Source organism: Scomber japonicus, chromosome 21, assembly GCF_027409825.1.
Source record: "Scomber japonicus isolate fScoJap1 chromosome 21, fScoJap1.pri, whole genome shotgun sequence".
Lineage (NCBI taxonomy): Eukaryota > Metazoa > Chordata > Actinopteri > Scombriformes > Scombridae > Scomber > Scomber japonicus.
In genome coordinates, this window is record NC_070598.1 from 4,941,652 (window position 1) to 4,963,828 (window position 22,177).

Consider the following 22,177-nt stretch of genomic DNA (forward strand, 5'->3'; position numbering starts at 1 on the left):
ATGAGGCAACGTGTGCTGCTGTCGGTGGGTTTAAGGTGGTGGGAGTTTGCCACGATGGAGGTGACGGAGGGGTGGGAGGGGGTAGGAGGGGTAGGAGGGGTGGGGGGGGGGGTGTAAGTGTCGGGAGGGATGGGAGGGCTTGTCTGACCAGACCGAAAACCCAAGTCAGATCAAATTTAGAGTTTCAGCAAAGCAACGTCTCACACTGTAGCAAGGTTGCAGTTTTTAAAAAGAGGAGGAAGAAAGAAGAAGAGGAGGAGGAGGAGAGGAGGAGGAGGGGGGGTGGGGGGGTGGATGCTCAAAGTAAAAATAAATAAATGAAAATCAATAGTTCATAAAACATCAGATGAAGACATGAGACTGTCGATCAGGTGTGACACCGTTGCCGTGACGATTAATCGTCTCCATGAGAAAACTATCAACACTAAAAGAAAGAAAAAGAAAAAGAAAGAAAGAAAGTAACTAAACTGAAAGAAAGAAAAGGATGACAGACAAAGAAGGTTGAGAAAGACAGAAAGAAAGAAAGAAAGAAAGAAAGAAAGAAAGAAAGAAAGAAGGAAAGGATGGCAAAGAAAGAATGAAAGAAAGAAAGAAGAAAGAAAGAAAGGATGGTAGAGAAAGAAAGGATGGTAGAGAAAGAAAAGGATGATGGTACAAGAAAGAAAGAAAAAGAAAGAAAGAAAGAAAGAAAAAAAAGGATGATGGTACAAGAAAGAAAGAAAAAGAAAGAAAGAAAGAAAGAAAAAAAAAAAGATGACAAAGAAAGAAAGAAACTAAACTGAAAGAAAGAAAGAAAGAAAGGATGACAAAGAAAGAAAGAAAGAAAGAAAAGGATGATGAAGAAAGAGAAAGAAAGAAAGAAAGAAAGAAGGAAAGAAAGAAAGAGAAAGAAAAAGAAAGAAAGAGAAAGAAAGAAAAGGATGACGATGAAAGAAAGAAAGAAAGAAAGAAACTCAGGTCTCTCAGGTGTGCCACTGTTGCCATGTCGATTAACCATCTCTCTATCAATATTCGCCTGCTTCCTAAAAATAACCAGGAAAGGACTAAAAAAAGAAGTGAGAGTGGGAATAAAAAAAAAGAGGAGAAGACAATCGGGGCTCTGCTGCCTTTAGATGAACCTCCCTGAGAGGAAGAGGAGGTGAGAAAAGGATGGCCTGCCTTTACAGATGAAAAACTACTTTGAAGAGGACACGGGTCGTAACCGTTACCTTGTCGTGGACGGTCATGCAGCTGGCCGTGTCCTTCCTTTCCTTCCTTCCTTCCTTTCTTTCTTCCTCTTTTCCTTTCTCCCTCCATGCCTCTTCTCATTTCTCTCTCCCTCCCTCCTACCTTCCTTCCTCCTTTCTTTCCTTCTTCCTTCTTCCTTTCCTCCCTTCCTTCTTCCTCTTTTCTTTTCTCCCTCCATGCCTCTTCTCCTTTCTCTCTCCGTCCCTCCTACCTTCCTTTCCTTCATCCCTTCCTTCCTCCCTCCCTTCCTTCCTCCCTTCCTTCCTCCCTTCCTTCCTCCCTTCCTTCTTTCTTTCCTCCCTCCCTTCAACTTTGAAGAGGATACGACTGAAATGTGTTGATAATAAACAACGTGGAGTCTGCGCTGGGTGTCGGGTCGTCACCGTTAGTAACCATTAGTAACCGTTAGTAACCGTTACCTTGTCATGGACGGTCATGCAGCTGGCCGCGTCCTTCCTTTCCTCCCTTCCTACCTTCCTCCCTTCCTTCCTTCCTCCCTCCCTCCCTCCCTTCCTTCCTTCCTTCCATACCCCCTTCCTTCCTTCCTTCCTTCCTTCCTTCCTTCCTTCCTTCCTTCCTTCCTTCCTTCTTTCTTCAACTTTGATGAGGACACGACTGAAATGTGTTGATAATAAACAACGTGGAGTCTGCGCTGGGCGTCGGATCGTAACCGTTAGTAACCGCTAGTAACCGTTAGTAACCGTTACCTTGTCATGGACGGTCATGCAGCTGGCCGCGTCCTTCTGCAGGATTTCTGTCACACCGTTGGAGAGACGCTCGTATTTCAGCTTGGGCTCCTCCTCGCTGTCCTCCTCCTGCACAAGAAAAGAAAAGAAGGGTCAGACTTTAAAAGAGTTGCTACAAAAAGGGTTAGGGATAGATAGAACAGCTGAGAGGAGAAAAGAAAGAAAGAAAATCATTGATAAAACCTTCATGTAGAAATATAAAAAGGGTCAGTCAATTCAAAAATATGTTTTAACCTTCGTGTCGTCCTCCTGGGTCAAAATGACCCAGTCTGTTTTGACTGTTCCTTCCTTCCTTCTTCCTTTCTTCCTTCCTTCTTCTCTCTTTTTTCCCTTCGTCTCTTTCCACCCTTCCTTTTTCCTTCCTCCATCCCCTTTCTTTCCTTTCTTCTTTCCTACATCCTTCCCTCCTTTCCTTTCCTCCCTCCCTTCCTTCCTTCCTACTCTCTTCCTCTTTTCCTTTCTCCCTCCATGCCTCTTTTCCTTTCTCTCTCCCTCCCTCCTACCCTTCCATCCTTCTTCCTCCCTTCCTCCTTCTCTCTTCTTTTCCTTCCTCTCTTTCCACCCTTCCTTTTTCCTTCCTCCATCCCCCTTCCTTCCTTTCCTACATCCTTCCTTCCTTCCTTCCTACTTTCCTTACTTCTTCCTCCATGCCTCTTTTCCTTTCTCCCTCCATGCTTCTTCTCCTTTCTCTCTCCCTCCCTCCTACCTTCCCCCCTTCCTTCCTCCTTTCCTTCCTTCTTCTCTCTTTTTTCCTTTCCTATGTACTTCCTTCCTTTCCTTTCCTCCCTTCTTCCTCCCTTCCTTCCTTGTCCCTCTCTTCCTTTCTCCCTCCATGCCTCTTTTCCTTTCTCTCTCCCTCCCTCCTACCTTCTTTCCTTCCTTTCTTCCTTCCTCCTTCTCTCTTCTTTTCCTTCCTCTCTTTCCACCCTTCCTTTTTCCTTCCTCCATCCCCCTTCCTTCCTTTCTTCTTTCCTACATCCTTCCTTCCTTCCTTTCCTTTTCTTCCTTCCTTCCTACTTTCCTTCCTTCTGCCTCCATGCCTCTTTTCCTTTCTCCCTCCATGCCTCTTCTCCTTTCTCTCTCTCTCTCTCCCTCCCTCCTATCTTCCTCCTTCCTCCCTTCCTCCTTTCCCCCCTTCCTCCTTTCCTCCCTTCCTTCCTTAACTCGAGGACAACAGGAGGGTTAAATATGCAGTATTGTAAAAGTCTTAAAGCATCGACACTTGACAGAAATATGTCTGCATGTGTGTACAAGATAAATCTCCATTACCTTTGCGTGAAATACAGAATAAAGTCTATTTTTTCATGAGCGTTCATCCCCCAATCAAATATATGTATGTGGTCTTTTTCATAAAGACGACTTAAGGTATTCTACTGTGTAACGCTCTGCAGCGTATAGAGCCGACATTTGCGGCCAGTCACAGCCTGAATATTACTCATAATTCAGTTTCTAACCAATGCTGCACAGTCTGTGGCTGCCCAGAGGGTGCATCAACTCAAAACATTGTCTGCCATTATGTGCTACTGGGTTAGAGGTGGGGGACAATAGCGTGGAAAAAATGTTATTTTCAAAAACAATCCTTCCCCACTCAACAATGCCATATCTAGGCTATTTCCTGTGTATTCTGGTTGTGAGATTTCTGATGCGAGGGCATTTGTCACGGGTTTCAAAGCCGTATCAAACAACAAAAAGGCAAACTTCATCCCTGGAGAGAAACTACTCATTTTCAAAAACTTTTGCCATCTCTTGTAAGTTGCCCTTTGTTTTGTCAACTACTGAGCTCGGCCCCTTTGTGTTGGAGCCATTTTTCTGCCATATTCTTTGCCTATTGGCAGTCGGAGATGCAACAACAGGCCGTTCACTTCAAGGATAACGTTCCTCAAATACACAAGGAGGAGAACACTGGTTACAAATGTAGATTAAAAAGCCTGATTTAAAGCAATAATCAAGTAGCTATATATATTAATCATTAAAGGATCCTCTGCAAATGTGCTTTCAGTATAAGTGATAAGAGATGAAATCCACAGTCCTCATTTAAAGCAAAAACATTTAGAGTTTATCTGAAGATAAAATGAGGCTTCAGCAGTCTGAGTGATTCATATAAAGTGGATATTTCCCACACTTACTTACTCACTTTTTAGTTAAAAATTCCCTCTGTGCTTTCCTGTTCAGCTGCAGTGGCTCTAAAAGACTGCAACGTTAAAATATATCAACGTGATTTGACTCATTTGGACGGTTGAAGCTTTATATTAGCTTCAAATAAATGTTTAAATACATTATTTTTGCACAGAATGAGGATTGTGGATTTTGTCCCCCATCACTTACATTGTAAATACATTATGAATAGATCTTCTGATGGTCAGTATGAACCATAGACTGTATAAAAGAAATGGATGTAACATCCGTGACATCACCCATTGGTTTGTGGACTGCTGCTCGGAAGCCAATAGTTTTGAATCTAGGCAGCGCCATCTTGAAAATTTCAGGTGCATGCTGGGAAAAATAAAAACACTGATTCTACTTATATGGGCATGAGGCGGAGCCATGGGCGGAGCGGGGAGGTTGCTATGGTTGCGAAGGCTGGATATGGAGGACATTGGGCAATCAACATGTCAATCAGGACGTAGCCACGCCCTAATGCATACCCTGCTTTATCATCACATATAAAATCAGGGAGGCCAAAATGTCCCAAATGAACATCATACTGCATTGAAGAAGGCTTTAAACTAGCGATTGAGACCATAAACACATTTTGAAAACGTTTAGTGAGGTTAGAAATCAAGTGAGAAGTTGGTGAATTCTCCATTGACTTGTATAGAGACGGTCGCCCCCTGGTGGCCTTTTGATAGAATGCAGCTCTAAGTTACTTCCGCGTTGGCCTCATTTCAGAGGACCAGAACTCCCCGCCTGGTATGAACAGGAAAAGCTGATCCTTAAAGGCCAGACATCAGGACGAAGTGTCTCCCTACATGTTAAGAAACTAATAAACCCAAACCTCCATCCACCACAATGATTTTCTAACTTAAAAACTATGCATGCTTTTTGGGAGCACAGCTGCTATAAAAAAAAAAAGCATATTTTGAGCTCACAAACTACTCCCCTTAAAAAAAGACTGAATCCTCCTCACTTAAAATAAAGTTAGGATTGAGAAGGAAACTCAGCTTAGTGTTACAGTTATCACTACAGCACTGACTCTCTCCCATCTCTGCAGAATGAGTTTTCCCACACAGAAATTGGATTACTTTGTTTCAGCGCTAAATTGAGGAAGAGGAAGTGCAATATGTCTATTACTGTAGTGTTATTATGTGCAGCTCAGGATTTGATCCGCCGTACTCCAAAGATAAAATGAAACCTATTCCTTTTAGATGAGGCATCAGGCATCAAAAACAACACCTATATTCACAACAAGGCTTTTTACTGCATTATGTCATTATATATGGATGAGTATGGTCAAATTACAAAGCCGGAGATGAGCAGGCCTCTGACTTACGAGATCCGCAGTTGTTATCCGGCTAATTTCTTCTGTGAGTAGCTGAAAGAAGAGCACACATACCCCCACTGCCTTTATCCTGCAGGGCTGCTATCAAACACGTAACAGCAGCAGGCATGAAATGGTATATTGTAAATAAAGTAAATAAAAATAGCAGCAGTGGTGGAAAGTAACTAAGTACATTTACAATTTAGAGGTATTTGTACTTTACTGTAGTATTTCCATGTGATGGTACTTTCTACATCTCAGAGGGAAATATTGTACTTTCTACTTCATTATGTTTATTTAACAGCTTTAGTTACTTTTCAGATGAAGATTTGACTCAATGGATAATATAACAAGCTTTTAAAATACAACACATTGTTAAAAATGAAACTAAAAAGCAGTGTGTAGTCAGGCTCACATTTCAGATGTCTATGAGTTGTTAACAGCTCCACCAAATACTGATTTTTCCCTCTAAACTTCTCACATGGTTTCATTTCAATAAATGTTCAAATGATCCAATATTTCAGCAAAAATCAAAGATTAGAGAAAAAGTCCAAAAACTGAAAACACATTTGTGAATCAGTGTGTTTAAGTTTTATCTGCTGACCCTTCGGAGGTTGGGAACCACTGCACTAAACTAGCTAACTGTATATAAAGTAGTGTAAACTAGCTAACTGTATATAAAGTAGTGTAAACTAGCTAACTGTATATAAAGTAGTATAAACTAGCTAACTGTATATAAAGTAGAGTAAACTAGCTAACTGTATATAAAGTAGTATAAACTAGCTAACTGTATATAAAGTAGTGTAAACTAGCTAACTGTATATAAAGTAGTATAAACTAGCTAACTGTATATAAAGTAGTATAAACTAGCTAACTGTATATAAAGTAGTATAAACTAGCTAACTGTATATAAAGTAGTATAAACTAGCTAACTGTATATAAAGTAGTGTAAACTAGCTAACTGTATATAAAGTAGTATAAACTAGCTAACTGTATATAAAGTAGTATAAACTAGCTAACTGTATATAAAGTAGAGTAAACTAGCTAACTGTATATAAAGTAGTATAAACTAGCTAACTGTATATAAAGTAGTATAAACTAGCTCCACCTCCAGCAGCTACAACAGTAACATGCTGCTCTAACACTGATGCTTCACTATTAATAATCTAATGATGTCATATATAATAATATATCACTACTTTTACTGTAATACTGCATACTACATCACTCATAATACTGCAGTACTTTTACTGTAATACTGCATACTACATCACTCATAATACTGCAGTACTTTTACTGTAATACTGCATACTACATCACTATAATACTGCAGTACTTTTACTGTAATACTGCATACTACATCACTCATAATACTGCAGTACTTTTACTGTAATACTGCATACTGCATCACTCATAATACTGCAGTACTTTTACTGTAATACTGCATACTACATCACTCATAATACTGCAGTACTTTTACTGTAATACTGCATACTACATCACTCATAATACTGCAGTACTTTTACTGTAATACTGCATACTACATCACTATAATACTGCAGTACTTTTACTGTAATACTGCATACTACATCACTCATAATACTGCAGTACTTTTACTGTAATACTGCATACTGCAGCAAGCTAGTAGGGTATTTCATGCAGGACTTTTACTGGCATTGTTGTGTGGTACTTTTGCCTAATTAAAGGAATATTGCTTCAGCTGCTTGCAGGAGACTCTCATCCCACAGTCGCAGGTGTTTGTTTGTCTGTGAATGCTCTACAGGACTGAACACACTGTGCACAGATAGAAAAAAATTATGTCATCGTCTTTACAGGATTGGATTTTTCCTTTTGCTAATTTTTAACATTTTTTTTTTAATGGGAGATTCAAGCAGCCTTTCCCTTTCATTCTACTCTCCACTTCCTAGAAAAAAAACAAAAAAACAAAACACAAACTCTCCTTCCTGCCAGGTTGATGTGTAGAGCTATATTTTATTTAGCCTGCTGTGATTCTCAGAAGCACAGGTGTACTGTAACATGCAAGAAGCTCAGTCATAATATTGATGGATGTGGAAAGCTATCTGTAATTCATGAGTGTTTGACGCCTCTCGCAACCTGACAAAGATTCTTCTGGGATCAAGCTGTGTTGATAAAGGCTGGTTATATATTATGGTCCTTTCAGTAAGCAGGGATCTTTATTTGAGTTCAGAAACCATCAATGCTTGACAGGACTGGACACAGCCCTGACATTGACAATATGTTACTGTTGATGGACGAGCTGGTGCAACTGCGAGACACTTTCAGGAGCCGATTCTTCCCACTATATATATATATATATATATATATAATAAATTGCTATTTTTATAGACATTTTGAGATGAGCACTAATTATTGTTAGTGATGTTTTAAAATTCAATGACCTGGTTTATTTTAAAATAATGCAAATAATGTACAGAACTAAAGTAAAGTCACTGCCGGAGCTGGTACAAAGATCATTTTCAGTACAGGAGTGTAAATATGGTTTCAGAGATGTTTGTAAGTAAAGCCAAAAAAAAAAGAGTATGTATTTCTGTTTTTGGGCTTATAGGACCATTTTTGAGAGTTACACATTGAAATAGTCTCCTCTTTTTTTCTTTTTGTTTCTTTTTCTCTCATTTTATTTATCATTTTTTTGGTGGGTGTAGCTTCATTTTAATGTGGGATTTTATGTAGGATAGGCATATATAAGCATTGCCTTTTCAGCTATTAACATCATACATTAATTACTTTATGCTGTTATTTAGAATCTATATACTTATTGTATACTGTAAGTACATAAACACACTACTAAAATGTTTTCTTACCTCAGATTCATCTGTGAATTCCTCACTAGGTTTTCTGGCCTGAATGAAAATAGAAAAGCTTTAATCAGTCTAACAAGAGGTGCTATTAATAACTCTAAAACACAAACGATAGCAGCTGTGAGACATCTGGATGTTGTGTCATGTATGAGTATTATTTAACTATAATTTAACATTATTGTACAATATTTGTTTAGTCATGTACACACACATCAATATAATCTATATTCTATGCAACAGATCGGGAATAAATGCTAAATAACAAGCTTAATTAAACCAAAAATCAGCTGACAATATTCAACGACTGCATTTCACATATGTTTTTGATGCATCAACATATAAAAACATCAACATTACAGCAGCTAGTGTTAGCCTGCTATGCTTACCTGCTCCTCTACTTCCGCCATTGTTAATAAATATATCCAAAAAAATAATCGTCAAAATATTTTACTGCATGTTTAAAAACGCACAATATCGCTTTTAGGTTTTATTTATAATGTCAAAAAGGCCTGGGTTTAAAACAACGATGTGATGTTTGTTGTCGGAAGCCTGCAGCAGCCTGTCATGAGTTCAATCACGTGACTGGGGCGGAACCGTGAGGAATTATGGGTAATGTGGTCTTCCTGACAGCGGTGGAACTCAACCGATTAAACAGAAAAAAAGGTGAATTTAAATACCCAAATTAACAAAATAAGTACAGGTAAGAGTTAAAAAATGTTTGTCGGCGTTGTATTTATGTTTTCCTAAAGTTTCAACGCATTTAAATGTATTTTTTGCCTGTTTTTAAATCGTTTTTGGTCTATATTTCTTACTAACTGACCGTTCATTTTAATTAAGCTAGCTCTGTTTCTTCTCGGAGGATTTAAGCTTATTGTCTTTAAACTTACAATGTCCTAAACTGCTTCAATTACACGATATTATTCTCTAAACTACAAATCATATATCCAGAAAGGTTTTATTACAACTCCAATAACTTTGAACAGGTGCCAAATACTAAATTAATTCCCCCCTAAGTGGATTATATATATCAGTTTATGGCTGCAGTGGAAGAACTATTCAGGTCCATTAACTAGCCTATTTTTGGTGAAATCAATGGTTTAAAGTAACTCAATTTATTTTGAGTACTTTTAAGGGTACTACTTTACTTTGAGTATTTTTATTTTATGCTATATTACACTTATTGTCTACTACATTTTTATTTAATTATCATACTTCCCACTCTACCACATGTATCTGAAAGCTTTACATGCAGAAATATTACATCATTTGATGAAATACAAAGAAATAGTACATCATTTGATTAACTGCAAAGGCATTAAGTCATTTCAAACAGCTCCCAACCACCTACAGTGTCAAAATGCTGCTTATACATTAATGTAGCTGTAAAAAATAACATTATGCAATATATAATACACTCACAGAGGTAATAATGCTGCATAATGAGTAATTTTACTCTAGTACTAATTGGTGATAATTCTGTAATCCTTTTACTAATATAGGATTTTGAATTTTGAACGCAGCCCTTTACATTGTTTTAAAGTAAATTATCTGAATACTTACATCACTGAGTAGCAGCACCTATATGTAAACATCAATAGATATAAGTCCTGCATTAAAAGTCCATCATTATTGTAAGATATTTAACAAGTATATATATATAGTGCATTAGATGAAAACACTCAAGTTAAGTAGGCATACCTCTGTATTGTACATTAGTACCATAGTTAGATATCTTTACTGATCCCCCTTGGGAGAAATTCAACAGTACAAAGTAAAAGTGGCAGCATATGGGAGAAAGTGTACTAAAAATAGAATCAACAATAAATAAGACAAAATAGAACATAAAATACTATATGCAGTAAAGTGGATCTTTGTATAAATACATCTGCAATATATAAATGTGCAATATGCAGAGGTTCCTCAGATTGAATATATATGTGAATATTCCTGAGATTTATGCTCATACAGATAAAATAAATAAATGTGCAGAAAATCTGAGATATATACATGTGCAATGTTCCTGAGATTTACATATTAAGAGGTAAAGTAAATACACTCATCTATATTGTTGTATCATCAGCATCAGCATCAGTCTTACATCTTAGAGTAAAGTATATTAATTCTAACATTACTGAGTAAAAGTAGCAGCACCTAAATATAAACATTAATAGATATAACTCCAACTTTATTGTAAGATATTTAACAAAATACACCAAAAGTAAAAGCAAATTAAGTAGGTTTACCTCTGAATTGTACATAAGTAGCATAGTTGAATAAGTGCACCTAATTACTTTACATTAATCGTTATATTGTAGGGGTAATATATACATGATGTGATGACCAAAATAGGCATTTATGATTTGTTTGAAACTCGCAGTGAGAGGTTTAAATCTTAACATTAAAATTACCCAGAAGATTGTTTTCATTCATGTTTTAAAAAGACATCAATAGATATAAATCCTACATTTAGAAGTCCAACATTATTATAAGATTTTGAACTAAATACACTAAAAATAAAACTACTAAAATGTAGTGCTGTAGAAATACAAAGCAGCATTAAATGCAACTACTCTAATGAAGTAGGTTTACCTCTGCATTGTACATAAGTAGCATAGTTGAGTAAATGAACCTAATTACTTTACACCAATGGCTATACTTGTGGGTAAGATGTGACCAAAATAGCATTCATGATTTGTTTTAAACTCAGAGTTAGAGGTTTAAATCTTTACCCAGACGGTTGTTTTCATGCATGTTTTAAAGTTAATTATACTACTAGTTTTGTACATTTTTTACAGACATTCCTGGACTCGGTGGCCCAATGAATCCTTCAGATATTAGTCGACTCTCCTGGTACTTCCTCACCCTGCTGACAGCTGCTTGCCAGAGTCCAGATGAATGCCAAAGGTATGATTTGCCTCATCTTTATTGAGATTGTCTCACACTCCCATCTTCCCTCATCCATCCTCAGGAGAATCCTAATGCACTGATACCAAGAGGGAATAATTTTTTTTCCTTTACAATCTACTTAGCAATGATTTATTGATTGTGGCTTCCACCCTCACAGAGAATTACCGATCCTTTTTGGGAAATCAGATTTTCACACCTTTCATGAGTGTGTATGTGGCGCAGGTCTCAGGAGACAGTGCGAGGAGGAAGAGGAGGAGAAGGAGGAGGAGGGGGGGGGGACTGACTTTGAGGAGCAGCGGTGTGTGAATCTCTGCGGTGTCACTCCTCTGCTGCCAATGGTATGCCCAGTGGATGTCCCTGTGACTCTCTGTTGCTCTTCCCCTGTCTATAGTCTATAGTTTTGCATTATTTATTGGCTGATAAATATAGTGTCCGGGCTTCGTTTCGATGTGTTTCCACCCCCCTTCTTTTTTTTTTCTCCAAACCTTTAGAAACTCTCATATCATAAACATGTAGGAGCTCCTCTGAGGTATAAGCATATCATAGAAAGGAGAAAAAAAAGAGGAAAATAATAAAAAACAACCCTTGCCCTCATAGGAGGAGTCAGATTAGTGTGCTGAAAGCTTTGATGCTCCAGAATGTCAGCTCCGCGGATCGATCTGGCAAAAAACACACGCACAACTGACCAATCAGAGGCGTCTATCTGTTGTGGACCTGCTGGGCACCGTGGTTTACAAGCTTCAAAGAGCTCCTTTTAATACACTGCTTTGATAGCCCTCAGCCTTCACTGACCCACCAACCATCCACTGGGGAGCATTTTAGCTTTAGTGGAATAGAGAGAGGGATAACTGTTGATCATATTAATGAGTGTGGAGGGGGAGAAGAAAAAAAAGAACGACTCACATCTTGATTACTTATATTTTCCAATCAAGAGCAGCAGCAGCAGCAGAGATGCGATGGGAGTTGATTTGGTTTTTATTGCGATTTTACAAAAAGTATAATAACAAACTGCATTTTTAATGAGTGAGTCACATAAAAATCATTAGCGCTAGGTAGAAATTTGCATGGATAATGGCGCTTTTAGTCATTGAACTACATCCATTTCACTTTGAGAGAGAAATAGAGAGAGGGGACACTATGGCTAATAACCCTAAGGGGGAGACAAATCATCATCTACCATACCACATTAGACTCTGAGGTCCTGTGATATTTGCCAAATAGGGCAACAAAGCAAAACAAATATACAAAATATATATTATTACTGCACACAAAGGTGATTTTTGGTGATTAGTTCTTGAATTAATGATTATTTTCCTCTCAAAACAACAATATATTTGTCTTATCTTAACATAAATATGCATGGACAGTATATATATATATGTTAGAGCTCAATCAGCCTTCATTGTAACATTGAAATTAGCCCTTCCAAAAACATCAAAGGAGACATATTCCTAATGTAACACATCATTTTTTTGTCACTTTCAGTGTCTCTATTATTGCTTCATTTAAGTCCTACAGGGAGTTCAAACTCACGAGATTGACACATAAAAACAAATCAGTTAATCACAGTATTAATATAGCCGCTTTATGACAGTGATAACAGGCTTTTTCAAATAAAGCTGTCACGTCTAAGTAGTGCTCAGAGTACATTTGTTATCGTAAAAATCATCTAACCTGACAAAGCAAACATGACTTTGACGACAATACGTTACATTAATGTTTATAAGAGAGGAGAAGGATCATAGTCAGGGTGTCACATGTGTAGTTAAGGGTCACATGTGTGTTGAGGCCTATCCCCCAAAAAACACCTGCGACAGGTCACCAGTACATCAGACAGGCTGTAAAAGTAGATAGTAGATAGTAAAGTTGAAATCTCTTATATATCATGACAGTAATGATCTTTTTTCTCTCCCTCTTAGTAACCAGAGGAGACTGAAACTCTTCTCCCGGCGTCCCCTCGCACTTGGGACAGCACCTGTAAGACCACCAGCTATTAGCATTGGTATCCGATGACGCTGGGGACTCTCTGCTAAACCACTGCTTCTCCGGGCTATCAGGGGGTGTTTGGTGAGTGGGAGGCAGAGTGCTTTTTCTTGTCTCTGCAACCTGTTCCTGAGCTGCTGCTGCTGCTGCTGTGGGCCAGACTGAGTGAACAGAGAAGAAGAAATTAGACAAATCTTCTCCCACTTGTCCACACACACACACACACACACACAGAGTCACAAAGAAGTCACATTATTGCTTTAATCAGGGGTCTTAGGGGTTACTTTAAAAAAAAAAAAAATGAAGCTAATCCGTTATACATCCCAAATGCTTAGACTCACTAATGTAATTTCTTATGGTGATTTAGTAAATATCCGCTTTTTATTACAGATTTTTTTTCTTCTTCACCTTACAATAAGATTACAGTTATCCCATTACGTGTAATTACATTACTCCGGGAGCTTAAATTAATAAACACGCCCCAATTTGGCTCCGTGATTGCAAAATAGGCAAAGCAAGCTGTGTTTTTTTTTTTTTTTTTGAAATGAAGTAATTAACAGGCGCGTAAGATGGTGAGAGATGGTGTTGGCCCCCTTATCCTCGAGCCTCAGAGGCCAGGAGGAAGATTAGAGCTCTGATCTCATTCCCAGCACTTGTTTGGAGTCTGTCAGGAAGAGAAATGCCAGCATTAGTGAGGTACCGCCACACTCCTGATATGATGAAATAAGGAGAAAAGGGGGAAAGGGAAAAAGATGGAAGGATGGACAGAAAGGACCCTGCCCTTCTCTGAAGTGTCAGTAGCTTGTTTATTCTATTTTTATCGTAGCTGCCGGGGCAAAGATTCCCATTTTTCCTTTATTTTTTCCCCCCCTCCCTTTACCACCACCACCACCACCTCCCTAACAAAAACCACTGCTCTCATTTTTTATAGGTCTTGCAAACTCTCATGCCCCAGTGAAAATTACATTGTGAAACGGTAGAAATTTCAGGGCTGCCTGTGCCTCTCCGCTGTCCCTCTGAGCTTTCAAACAGTCAACAGACTGTGAAGAATAAATAATAAAAAACTATTGATTATTTTGATGACTGCAAGATTCAATTAGGTATTAATTTTGCCCTCCAGTGGACCTATCAAGCAACTCAAAGGAGAGGAGGTAGGGTGAGTGTGGAGGGAGGGATTTGGTGGTGGTGGTGGTGGTAGTAGAGGGGGGGGGGGGGTCCAAATGCATGCAGAGTGTGGCCAGGCTCAGACAGAGGGGAAAATGTGTTTACCTCGGCGGGCAGAGAGGCGCATTGATGTGCAGTGTCCCACATTTAAGTGCTCCACAAATGAAGCCCTGATGACTAGTGACATTGTTACGGGGGGGATATGAGTATTGACCAGCCTGGCTCACATTTTTAACGACAGCTTAAACTATTTCTATTGATTAACATTTTCATAGATTATCATGTGTCATATCAAAGAGGGCTGATTCCAGTGATGAGCGCATTAAAAAGGCCCCTCTGGGGAGGAACGCATCGACCACCCCTGATAAATAAAAGTGAGGATAGAGGAGGGGAGGTAGATGTTGATGGGTGGAAGGATAAGATAAGACTTACTAGCCTTTTTTCTTCTTCTTCTTTCTGTGCCTTTTATATATATATATATATGTGTGTGTGTGTGTGTGTGTGTGTGTGCTGGTAACCAGTCCTTTGCTCTGCTCAGACATATTTAGGTTGGACCTGATTCATAAATAAGGAAGCGGGCCGTAGTCCTGCTGCTCTGTGTCTCAGAGCCTGAGGTGGGGTGAAAACTGTCTGAGGAGCTCTCCAGTCAGAAGACACAAGGGGGAAGAGACAGAGGGAGTGAAGGTGGGAGGGAGTGTATATGTGTGTATGTGTGTATGTGTGTGTGTCAGAGAGAGAGAAACAGAAACAGAGAGAGAGAGAGAGAGAGAAAGAGGGAGGAGGTGACATCTCTAGTGCTTGTTTTAGGAAGCAACCTCAGCCATAAACCTGTGGTGGCCATTCACATACACGAAGGTTCAGGAGGCTTGTTTCTGGTTCAGTAGCAAGCATGTACTGAAGCTGTGGTGGCATGTTTTAGCTGCTGTTTGACTCACTTGCAACATTTTGGACATTTTTTCTTTTTTAACTCTTTTTTTTTTTCATTATTGTCTCTGGAGCTTCATTTAGGTAAGGATACTTTAGTTTTTTTTTACTTTAACATTTGTAAAAGTTCGAATAATATCTGTAAACTAATCCTTTAAAGGAAGTATTTTAACCTCTAATCACACTTTTATATAATTAACATGCATCTTTTAAAAAAATATATATTTTAAAGTTAATTTTTGCACTCTGCTGAATTCTTCACCGAGATGTTAAGACAGATAATTCTCCCGTCACGTGTATGTAGATGTTGATCACTCTTGTTTTCTAAATGCTGACGAAAATGAAAATAATTGGGATAAATTTCCTCTTTTTTGGGGGGGGGAAAGGGAGGTGGAGGATGGAGGGGGGGGGCATCAGTGACTTCATCTCCTGTTTAAATCAGGCCTTTAAGTTCATGTTGCCTCACTCTACTGCAAGATGTCACCTTTGATCTCATTTCATGTCCCCAACTACGTGAAAATTGATGTAATCACTGGTATGTGTGTGTGTGTGTGTGTGTGCGTATATATTTCGCTCATATCTTCCTCTATTTTGATGTAGAATTAGATTTATTTCATTTATTTCTCAGCAACGCAGCCCATGGAGCTCTTTGTACACCCCGCTGTCAGCTTAGTGTTTGCTGAAGATGAGGCACATGTCAGGTAGTAATGAGCCCTCGGAGATGGATGTATCACCCGGTTTTTTTTTTCTTTTCTTTTTTTTTCTTTTTTTAGGACTGCAGGGTATAATGGTAAAGCCACGCGATCCGTAACAGTTCTTCACCAGGCAGCAGCCGGCAGTATCAGCGGGGGTAGCACCAGCCAGATAAAAGAGAGAAAGAGAGGGAGAGAGAGAGAGAGAGAGAGAGAGAGAGGGAGGGAGGGAGCAGGAGGCAGGAGAGAGAGAGAGTGATGAGTGAGCGATAGAAAGGAGAAGCTGGGTAGAGAGATAGTGAGTGGAGACATAGAGAAGGAGCTGGTTAGGTTGAGGCGCCGAAGCACACACATTTTAACCAGGGGTGTTTTCTCTCCCTTTTTTTTTCCTTCTTGTTTTTTTTTATATAATTTTCTTCCTCTCCTTTTCTTTTTCTTTTTTTTTTTTTTTTTTTTCCTCCTCCTTCTTCTCGTCTCCCACCTGGGCTCCCAAGCTCCCCTCCAGGATCCGATGATTACAGGGCAGCTGAGCAAGCCGCTGCTCTCCCTGCGCAGCGACATGAGCGCGGCAGAACTCCGAGCGGACGACAAAGCGGCCACACCGGACAGCGATATGAACGACGAGCCCCTGCTCCTGCCCTCCGACGCCACGGACAGGGAGGGCACTCCCAGCAAGCTGTACGGTAAGTTGTGGCTCTCGCACACCTCCTTGTTTGTTTTTTTTCTTTTGGTTTTTATCCCCCCCTTTTTCCTCTTCTCTCTTCTACGTCTTCTTCTTCTTCTTCTTCACGAGGCTGCTGGATGAAGTGTGGGTGAGGTGAGAACAGCTTGCAGTGCTGGGACAGGTGTCAGCTGTGTCAGGATACAAACTTAAGTTAAAGTCAATATTTGGCTTCATACTGTATGTCAGCGTGGAAATTGTATTTTAGGTGATATTAGTGTGTGTGTGTGTGTGTGTGTGTGTGTGTGTGTGTGTGTTAAGATGCACCTTCAGACTGTGAATTTGTGTGTCTGGTCAATTGAATCTGGTTTGACATTATAGAAAATGTTCCCTTTGAAGATGCCAGTATTTTATTATAATTATTATTATTATACTATCCTTTAATAAAAAGCATTCCAGGCTCATTTGATGCTTTATTAGTTGTTAGTTGTATATGTTTGGCAGCAGCTCTGCACCAATCTCTATATCGAATCTATTTAAAAGTTGAACTCATGCATAAAAAGCTCAAGTTCTACCTGATCTCACCTTCTCAGTAATATTCAGTAATGCTTACCTTTTAAAATATTAAAGATAAAGTCAAATTAAAACCTCTACGTTATGGTAAATATTGTATTTATTCCACATTAAAAAATATGATATAGTAAATATAAATAATTTGCTGATGAGTGCAGGATATAATATTATGTTTCCATATTATCCAGCCTTCTTTTCTTATACTTACTTATCTCCTCTGTTATATTTTTAACTTTTTTTGGGATGCACTACTTGCAAATGATCTTCAAAATGAGCCAATTTTTATTCCAGCATGCCTCATTATTTTTTTTGCAGTTATCTCATTAATTGAGGGTTCACACTCTGTCTCAGTTGTGTCTAAATACAATCGTGTGTTTTCTTTAAATATATATTACGAGCTGTCTCAGTCATGTGGACTAATTCAATCATTGGGCCTCGTTATGAATCAATAAGCATAATTATATTAATGACATAGCGGCTAATTCAAATGATTTAATGTGATAGGGGAGATGTGTTGCTAATGTTTAGTTTAAATTAGAGGATCTTTAATTATTATTTTTTATGATTATAAAAGTTATTACAAACTTATAATTTGTTATTGCAAATCTGTCCAGTTAACTGCAGATTTAACAGATTTATTCTTATTAGAGGCTTTAAATTATATATTTAATGTAAAATAAATGACTGTGAAATGTAATTATAGTCAAAATTATAATTGTCCTCCCTGTAAGCTCCATGCTTTTATTTTGTTAAGTTTTTAGTGTCACATTGTTTATAAGACATTTAAAAGAGCTGATTATCTTGACACATTCATACTGTTGATTTTGTCATTTTATTTTATTATAATTATTATTATTATATTATTATTATATTGTTTTTGTGGTGACAACAAGAAAAAACAAATATTTTGAAAGGCTTTAAAAAATTTGCTTTCTTATTTCAATATTTACACAAACTATCTCGTCTGCTCTGCTTGTGACTGTCAGTGTGTGTTTTTCCCCATTTGTGAAAGTTAAACTGTGTGTGTGTGTGTTTATTTGGGTGTGTATGACTGTGTCAGAGTGTGTGTGTGTGTGTATATGTGTGTGAGACTTTGTAATAGCCGGTTATGAATGAATTTACACTGCAGTAACCAGCATTGTGTTTTTATGTTTGTAAGATTTTTTAATAAGAGTTATTAGTATTAGGGTTAGGGATATAATAGGCAATATCAGTATACACCCCTCTCTCTCTCTCTCTCTCTCTCTCTCAGTGTGTGTGTTTGTGTGTGTGTGTGTGTGTGGTATAGTACCATGCCTATATAGACTCGAGCTTTCCAAAACATTTGTGAATGAAATAAAACAACTATTTTTGAAGGGGGAGGAGGGTGGTTTAACTAAATATTACTCTCAAAACTAATCACTTAGAGTTCAGCTGTCTTCTTTTTTGAAACCCTAATTTTCCAAAATAACCCGAGGCTAGAGGCTCCTCTAAACAAGGACTGTGTGCTGCTGCAGGATTTTGTCTCAAGAAGTGTTGCAATTTGGTCTAATAAGCATCAAGTCTCTCCTTTTTTTCTGATCAGTCACTACTCCTCCTCTTTCACTTTTTTTGTCCATACTTTCATGCTAAATGCTATTTCTATTTTACGCTACTTTAATTTCAAATTTTGCACGTTAATATCAAATAAACACATATATTTTTACTATATATGTTAAAGTTTTTAGCTATTTCTCTGCTGTGTGTTCACCTTCACGCCCTGTGTCCATTTTATGTTTGCATTTGGCGCTCTGTGTTTATGTGTGTGTGTTTGTGTGTGTGACGACCTATTGTCACACTGCATGTGGCTTGTTTGAGACGCCTCAGTGTAACCTGTGAATTTCGAAAGGGTGGGGGTGGGGGCGGTTGGGGTAGTCGAAGTGGTGGAGTGGAGATGGTTTCTCACTGGCCCTGGTGGCGGAGCCCTCGGCTGTGCCAGCGGCAAAGTTTGGTTTGGGAACCGCTCGCTCACATGACCTGTCAGAGGGAAAAAGCAAGGAACCGATGAGGAGACGTAACAGTCGTCTCTTCTGCTGCTGGAGGGGGAGGAGGAGGGAGGGAGGGAGGAGGAAGAGGGGGAGGAGGAGGGAGGAGAGACTCAGCATCTTTCTTTACATTAACTTAAACGCTGGCAGAATAAAAAAAAAAGAGAAAGGTGTAGTGATTGTGATAAGAGGCGCAGATGTGTGTTTACTGACGGTGCTTTGGTATTCTTTGAGCTTTTTAATGTTAATGTTTGTCTGATGGATTATATTATCTCAAGTTGTGCATAATAGGAACATTAAGGTAAAAGCTTGTGTGTCTTTAGTTGTAGAAAAGTTGGGAAGTGATGTTGTTTTATGTGTTTTTTACTCTTTTAAATGAATGAATGGAGAGTATAAGGAGGTAGACAGTAATCCTTTTTGTGTTTGTAGTGAAATATCATCATTTATAAGCTAATGATATGATGAGCTTTTAAACTACACCTTATATAATTCAGTGTTAATCTTTATCTGGTGTATACGCTGTGTGCAGAAGCCACAATATTAAGATAGTTCCCCTCCACTTACATAGTGATAAATCAAGAGATGAGTTAGTATCGTATAGTTCGGATATGTTTCAAACTTTTTTCCTTCTGTGTTTTTTAACGTCTGTCATTTTTGCACAATCTCTCCGATACAATGCTCCAATTTTATGACTGACAGCCCGACACAAACACGTTTCTTTTCTTATCACATGCACAGGAAAAGAAGAAGAAAAAAAAAACACTCCACTAGTCTAGCACACACTAATAGTTTCAAGGAAATGCAAATCACACCCAGAGTTAATTTGCCTCCACTACGGTATCTATCGTGCAGACGTGAAGAAGAAGAAGGAAAGAAAAAAGAAAAAAGAAGATCATAAGTGCAGTTAGAATAGTTTACACACACACACATTCACATTCACACAGCTAGTTGTAAAGTTTGCATGTTGAAGTCGAGCTGCAGCTTAAAGAGTAGAGTCGTACAGTAAGTAACTGGTGATAAATGTGCAAGGTTTTACTTTACCTCACTATTATGGCACTCTACAGCCAATAAAAACCATTTCAGAGTGGCGTTATCGAGCCATAATTGCATAGCCACACTTATCTCCACTGTGCTCTGTGCCAGTATAGAGATCACATGACATACAGATATAGATATATGTTTTCATATTTAGACAGCCTGAGCCTACCACAACTTTTCCTTTTCCTCCCCCTCCCCTCTCTTATGGGAGTCGACGTGTGACTTTTTAGTTTTTAGTGCGCAGGTAGTTTGTGTGGCAAGTATATGAGATGGAAGAAGTCACCGGGAATGGGAGACAATGACAGTAGCGGTCATGTTTGTCTACAGTAAATCGTCCCCCAACGTTCAACAACACCCACCCACCCGCCACCACATGCGTTACGGCGTCGGTCGGTGAAAGGGTCGTTCTCCTCCCTAAAAGCTTGCCTGTGCAAATAGTCTTCCACTTCAGCTAACAGAGGGAGGGGTGGGAAAGGGAGGGGTAGGGGGGGTAGGGGGGGTAGGGGGGGGGGGCTTACGAGGCACCACAAACATCCTGCCGCCTTGTATTTATTCCAAGTAGAAGTGGACATTAGGTGGGAAAGCTGTGGTTAGTAGGGCAAGCAATTTTTCAGTTTTTTTTTTTTTTTTTTTTTTTATGGTGTTGGATGCGTACAGTTTCTGTCTTCTCTTCTCAAGCAAATCTCCCCCTTTCAGACATCAACAGACAAGATAATAAGACACTCAGAGCACAATTCCGTATTATATTCAGCAACCAAAGGCTCATCTCTTGTCAGTTTGCATTTACTCTCCCAAGGATGTGACGCTTCTATCATCATGCTGTCAAAGAGAGCCAGGCTGGAACGACAGAAGCACTCATTTCATACACTTACTGTCTACATGAAATGGTCTGCACTTATACGGATTCTGCCAAAATGGTGGAACATTTTCACAAAGGTCACCTAGAGACCCCTCCTCCTCCACCCACCACCCTCAGCCCCCCAAAAAAAGAGCAAAAATGAATCTTCCATCCATCGATTCGTTGGTATCGGAGGTCGCTCAGAACACACACACACACACACACACACACACACACACACACACACACACACACACACACACACACACACACACACACACAAAAAAAAGTCCACACGCCAGATGCCTTATCGATTGTAACGCTGCACCTTGCTTCTTGCTTTTATGTTTTTTTTTGCTTCACGTCGTCGTACAGTAGATGGTGAAGTTAATTTAATCCCAGACATGTTTGGACAGTATGTGGACATTTGTCATGACTATACTTTTACTTTAAATGTGGTTTTGGACTGTTTTAAGTTTTTTGGCAAACAAGTGGAGCTACTGAGAGACTGGAAAATTAAAAATATTAGTGGATTTTGGTGATAAATCTAAAATAATCCCAAACTATTTAACTTTTTGGCTCCCAAATCCCACTTATATTGACGTCTTCTGGTGTAAATCTTGTATTTTATGCTGAAATGAATTTAATCCCAGTGTTAATTTGACATGTTTGGACAGTATGTGGACATTTGTCATGAACAAACATGACTATACTTTTTCTTTAAATATAGTTTTGGACTCTTTCAAGTTTTTTTGCAACCCATTTAGCTGCTGAGAGACTGGAAAATGAAATATATTAGTGGATGTTGGTGAGAAATCTGCAAGACAATCTAAAAATCTAACTTAGTATCTAACTTTTTGGCTTCCAAGTCCCACTTAGATTGACGTCCTCTGGTGTAACTCTTGTATTATATCCTGATACAAAACTGTAAAGTACTTTCATTTCTTGTATATTAAAAATAGCCAAAGCAGCATGACAGGTAAACATACTTAATGCTTATGTAATAGTCTTCGTATATGATGCGTCCACCTGGCTGGGACAACCCTTCTGCCTTTCGTTGAGAATTTTCTTCGGCCTCCGCAAACTCATATACACATAGACAC

General features: G+C 38.8%; 2 protein-coding genes and 1 long non-coding RNA gene across 3 annotated transcripts in view; 1 reads left to right on the plus strand and 2 right to left on the minus strand.

The window, feature by feature from the left end:
- Positions 1–1,226, minus strand: part of vps41 (VPS41 subunit of HOPS complex) — a 5,299-nt gene extending 4,073 nt beyond the window's left edge. Inside the window, exon 1 of the mRNA XM_053342834.1 lies at positions 1,209–1,226. Within this exon, the coding sequence (XP_053198809.1) occupies positions 1,209–1,226 (18 nt within the window). The remainder of the gene's footprint in view (positions 1–1,208) is intronic.
- Positions 1,227–1,934: 708 nt separating this feature from the next.
- Positions 1,935–8,860, minus strand: LOC128382727 (uncharacterized). The gene is made up of 3 exons (XR_008323801.1): positions 8,678–8,860; positions 8,295–8,333; positions 1,935–2,042 (listed from the first exon to the last, which is right to left on the minus strand). It is a non-coding gene; the product is annotated as an uncharacterized LOC128382727 (long non-coding RNA).
- Positions 8,861–16,472: 7,612 nt separating this feature from the next.
- Positions 16,473–22,177, plus strand: part of pou6f2 (POU class 6 homeobox 2) — an 82,993-nt gene continuing 77,288 nt past the window's right edge. The window contains exon 1 of the mRNA XM_053342835.1: positions 16,473–16,644. Coding sequence (XP_053198810.1) covers positions 16,473–16,644 — 172 coding nt within the window. The remainder of the gene's footprint in view (positions 16,645–22,177) is intronic.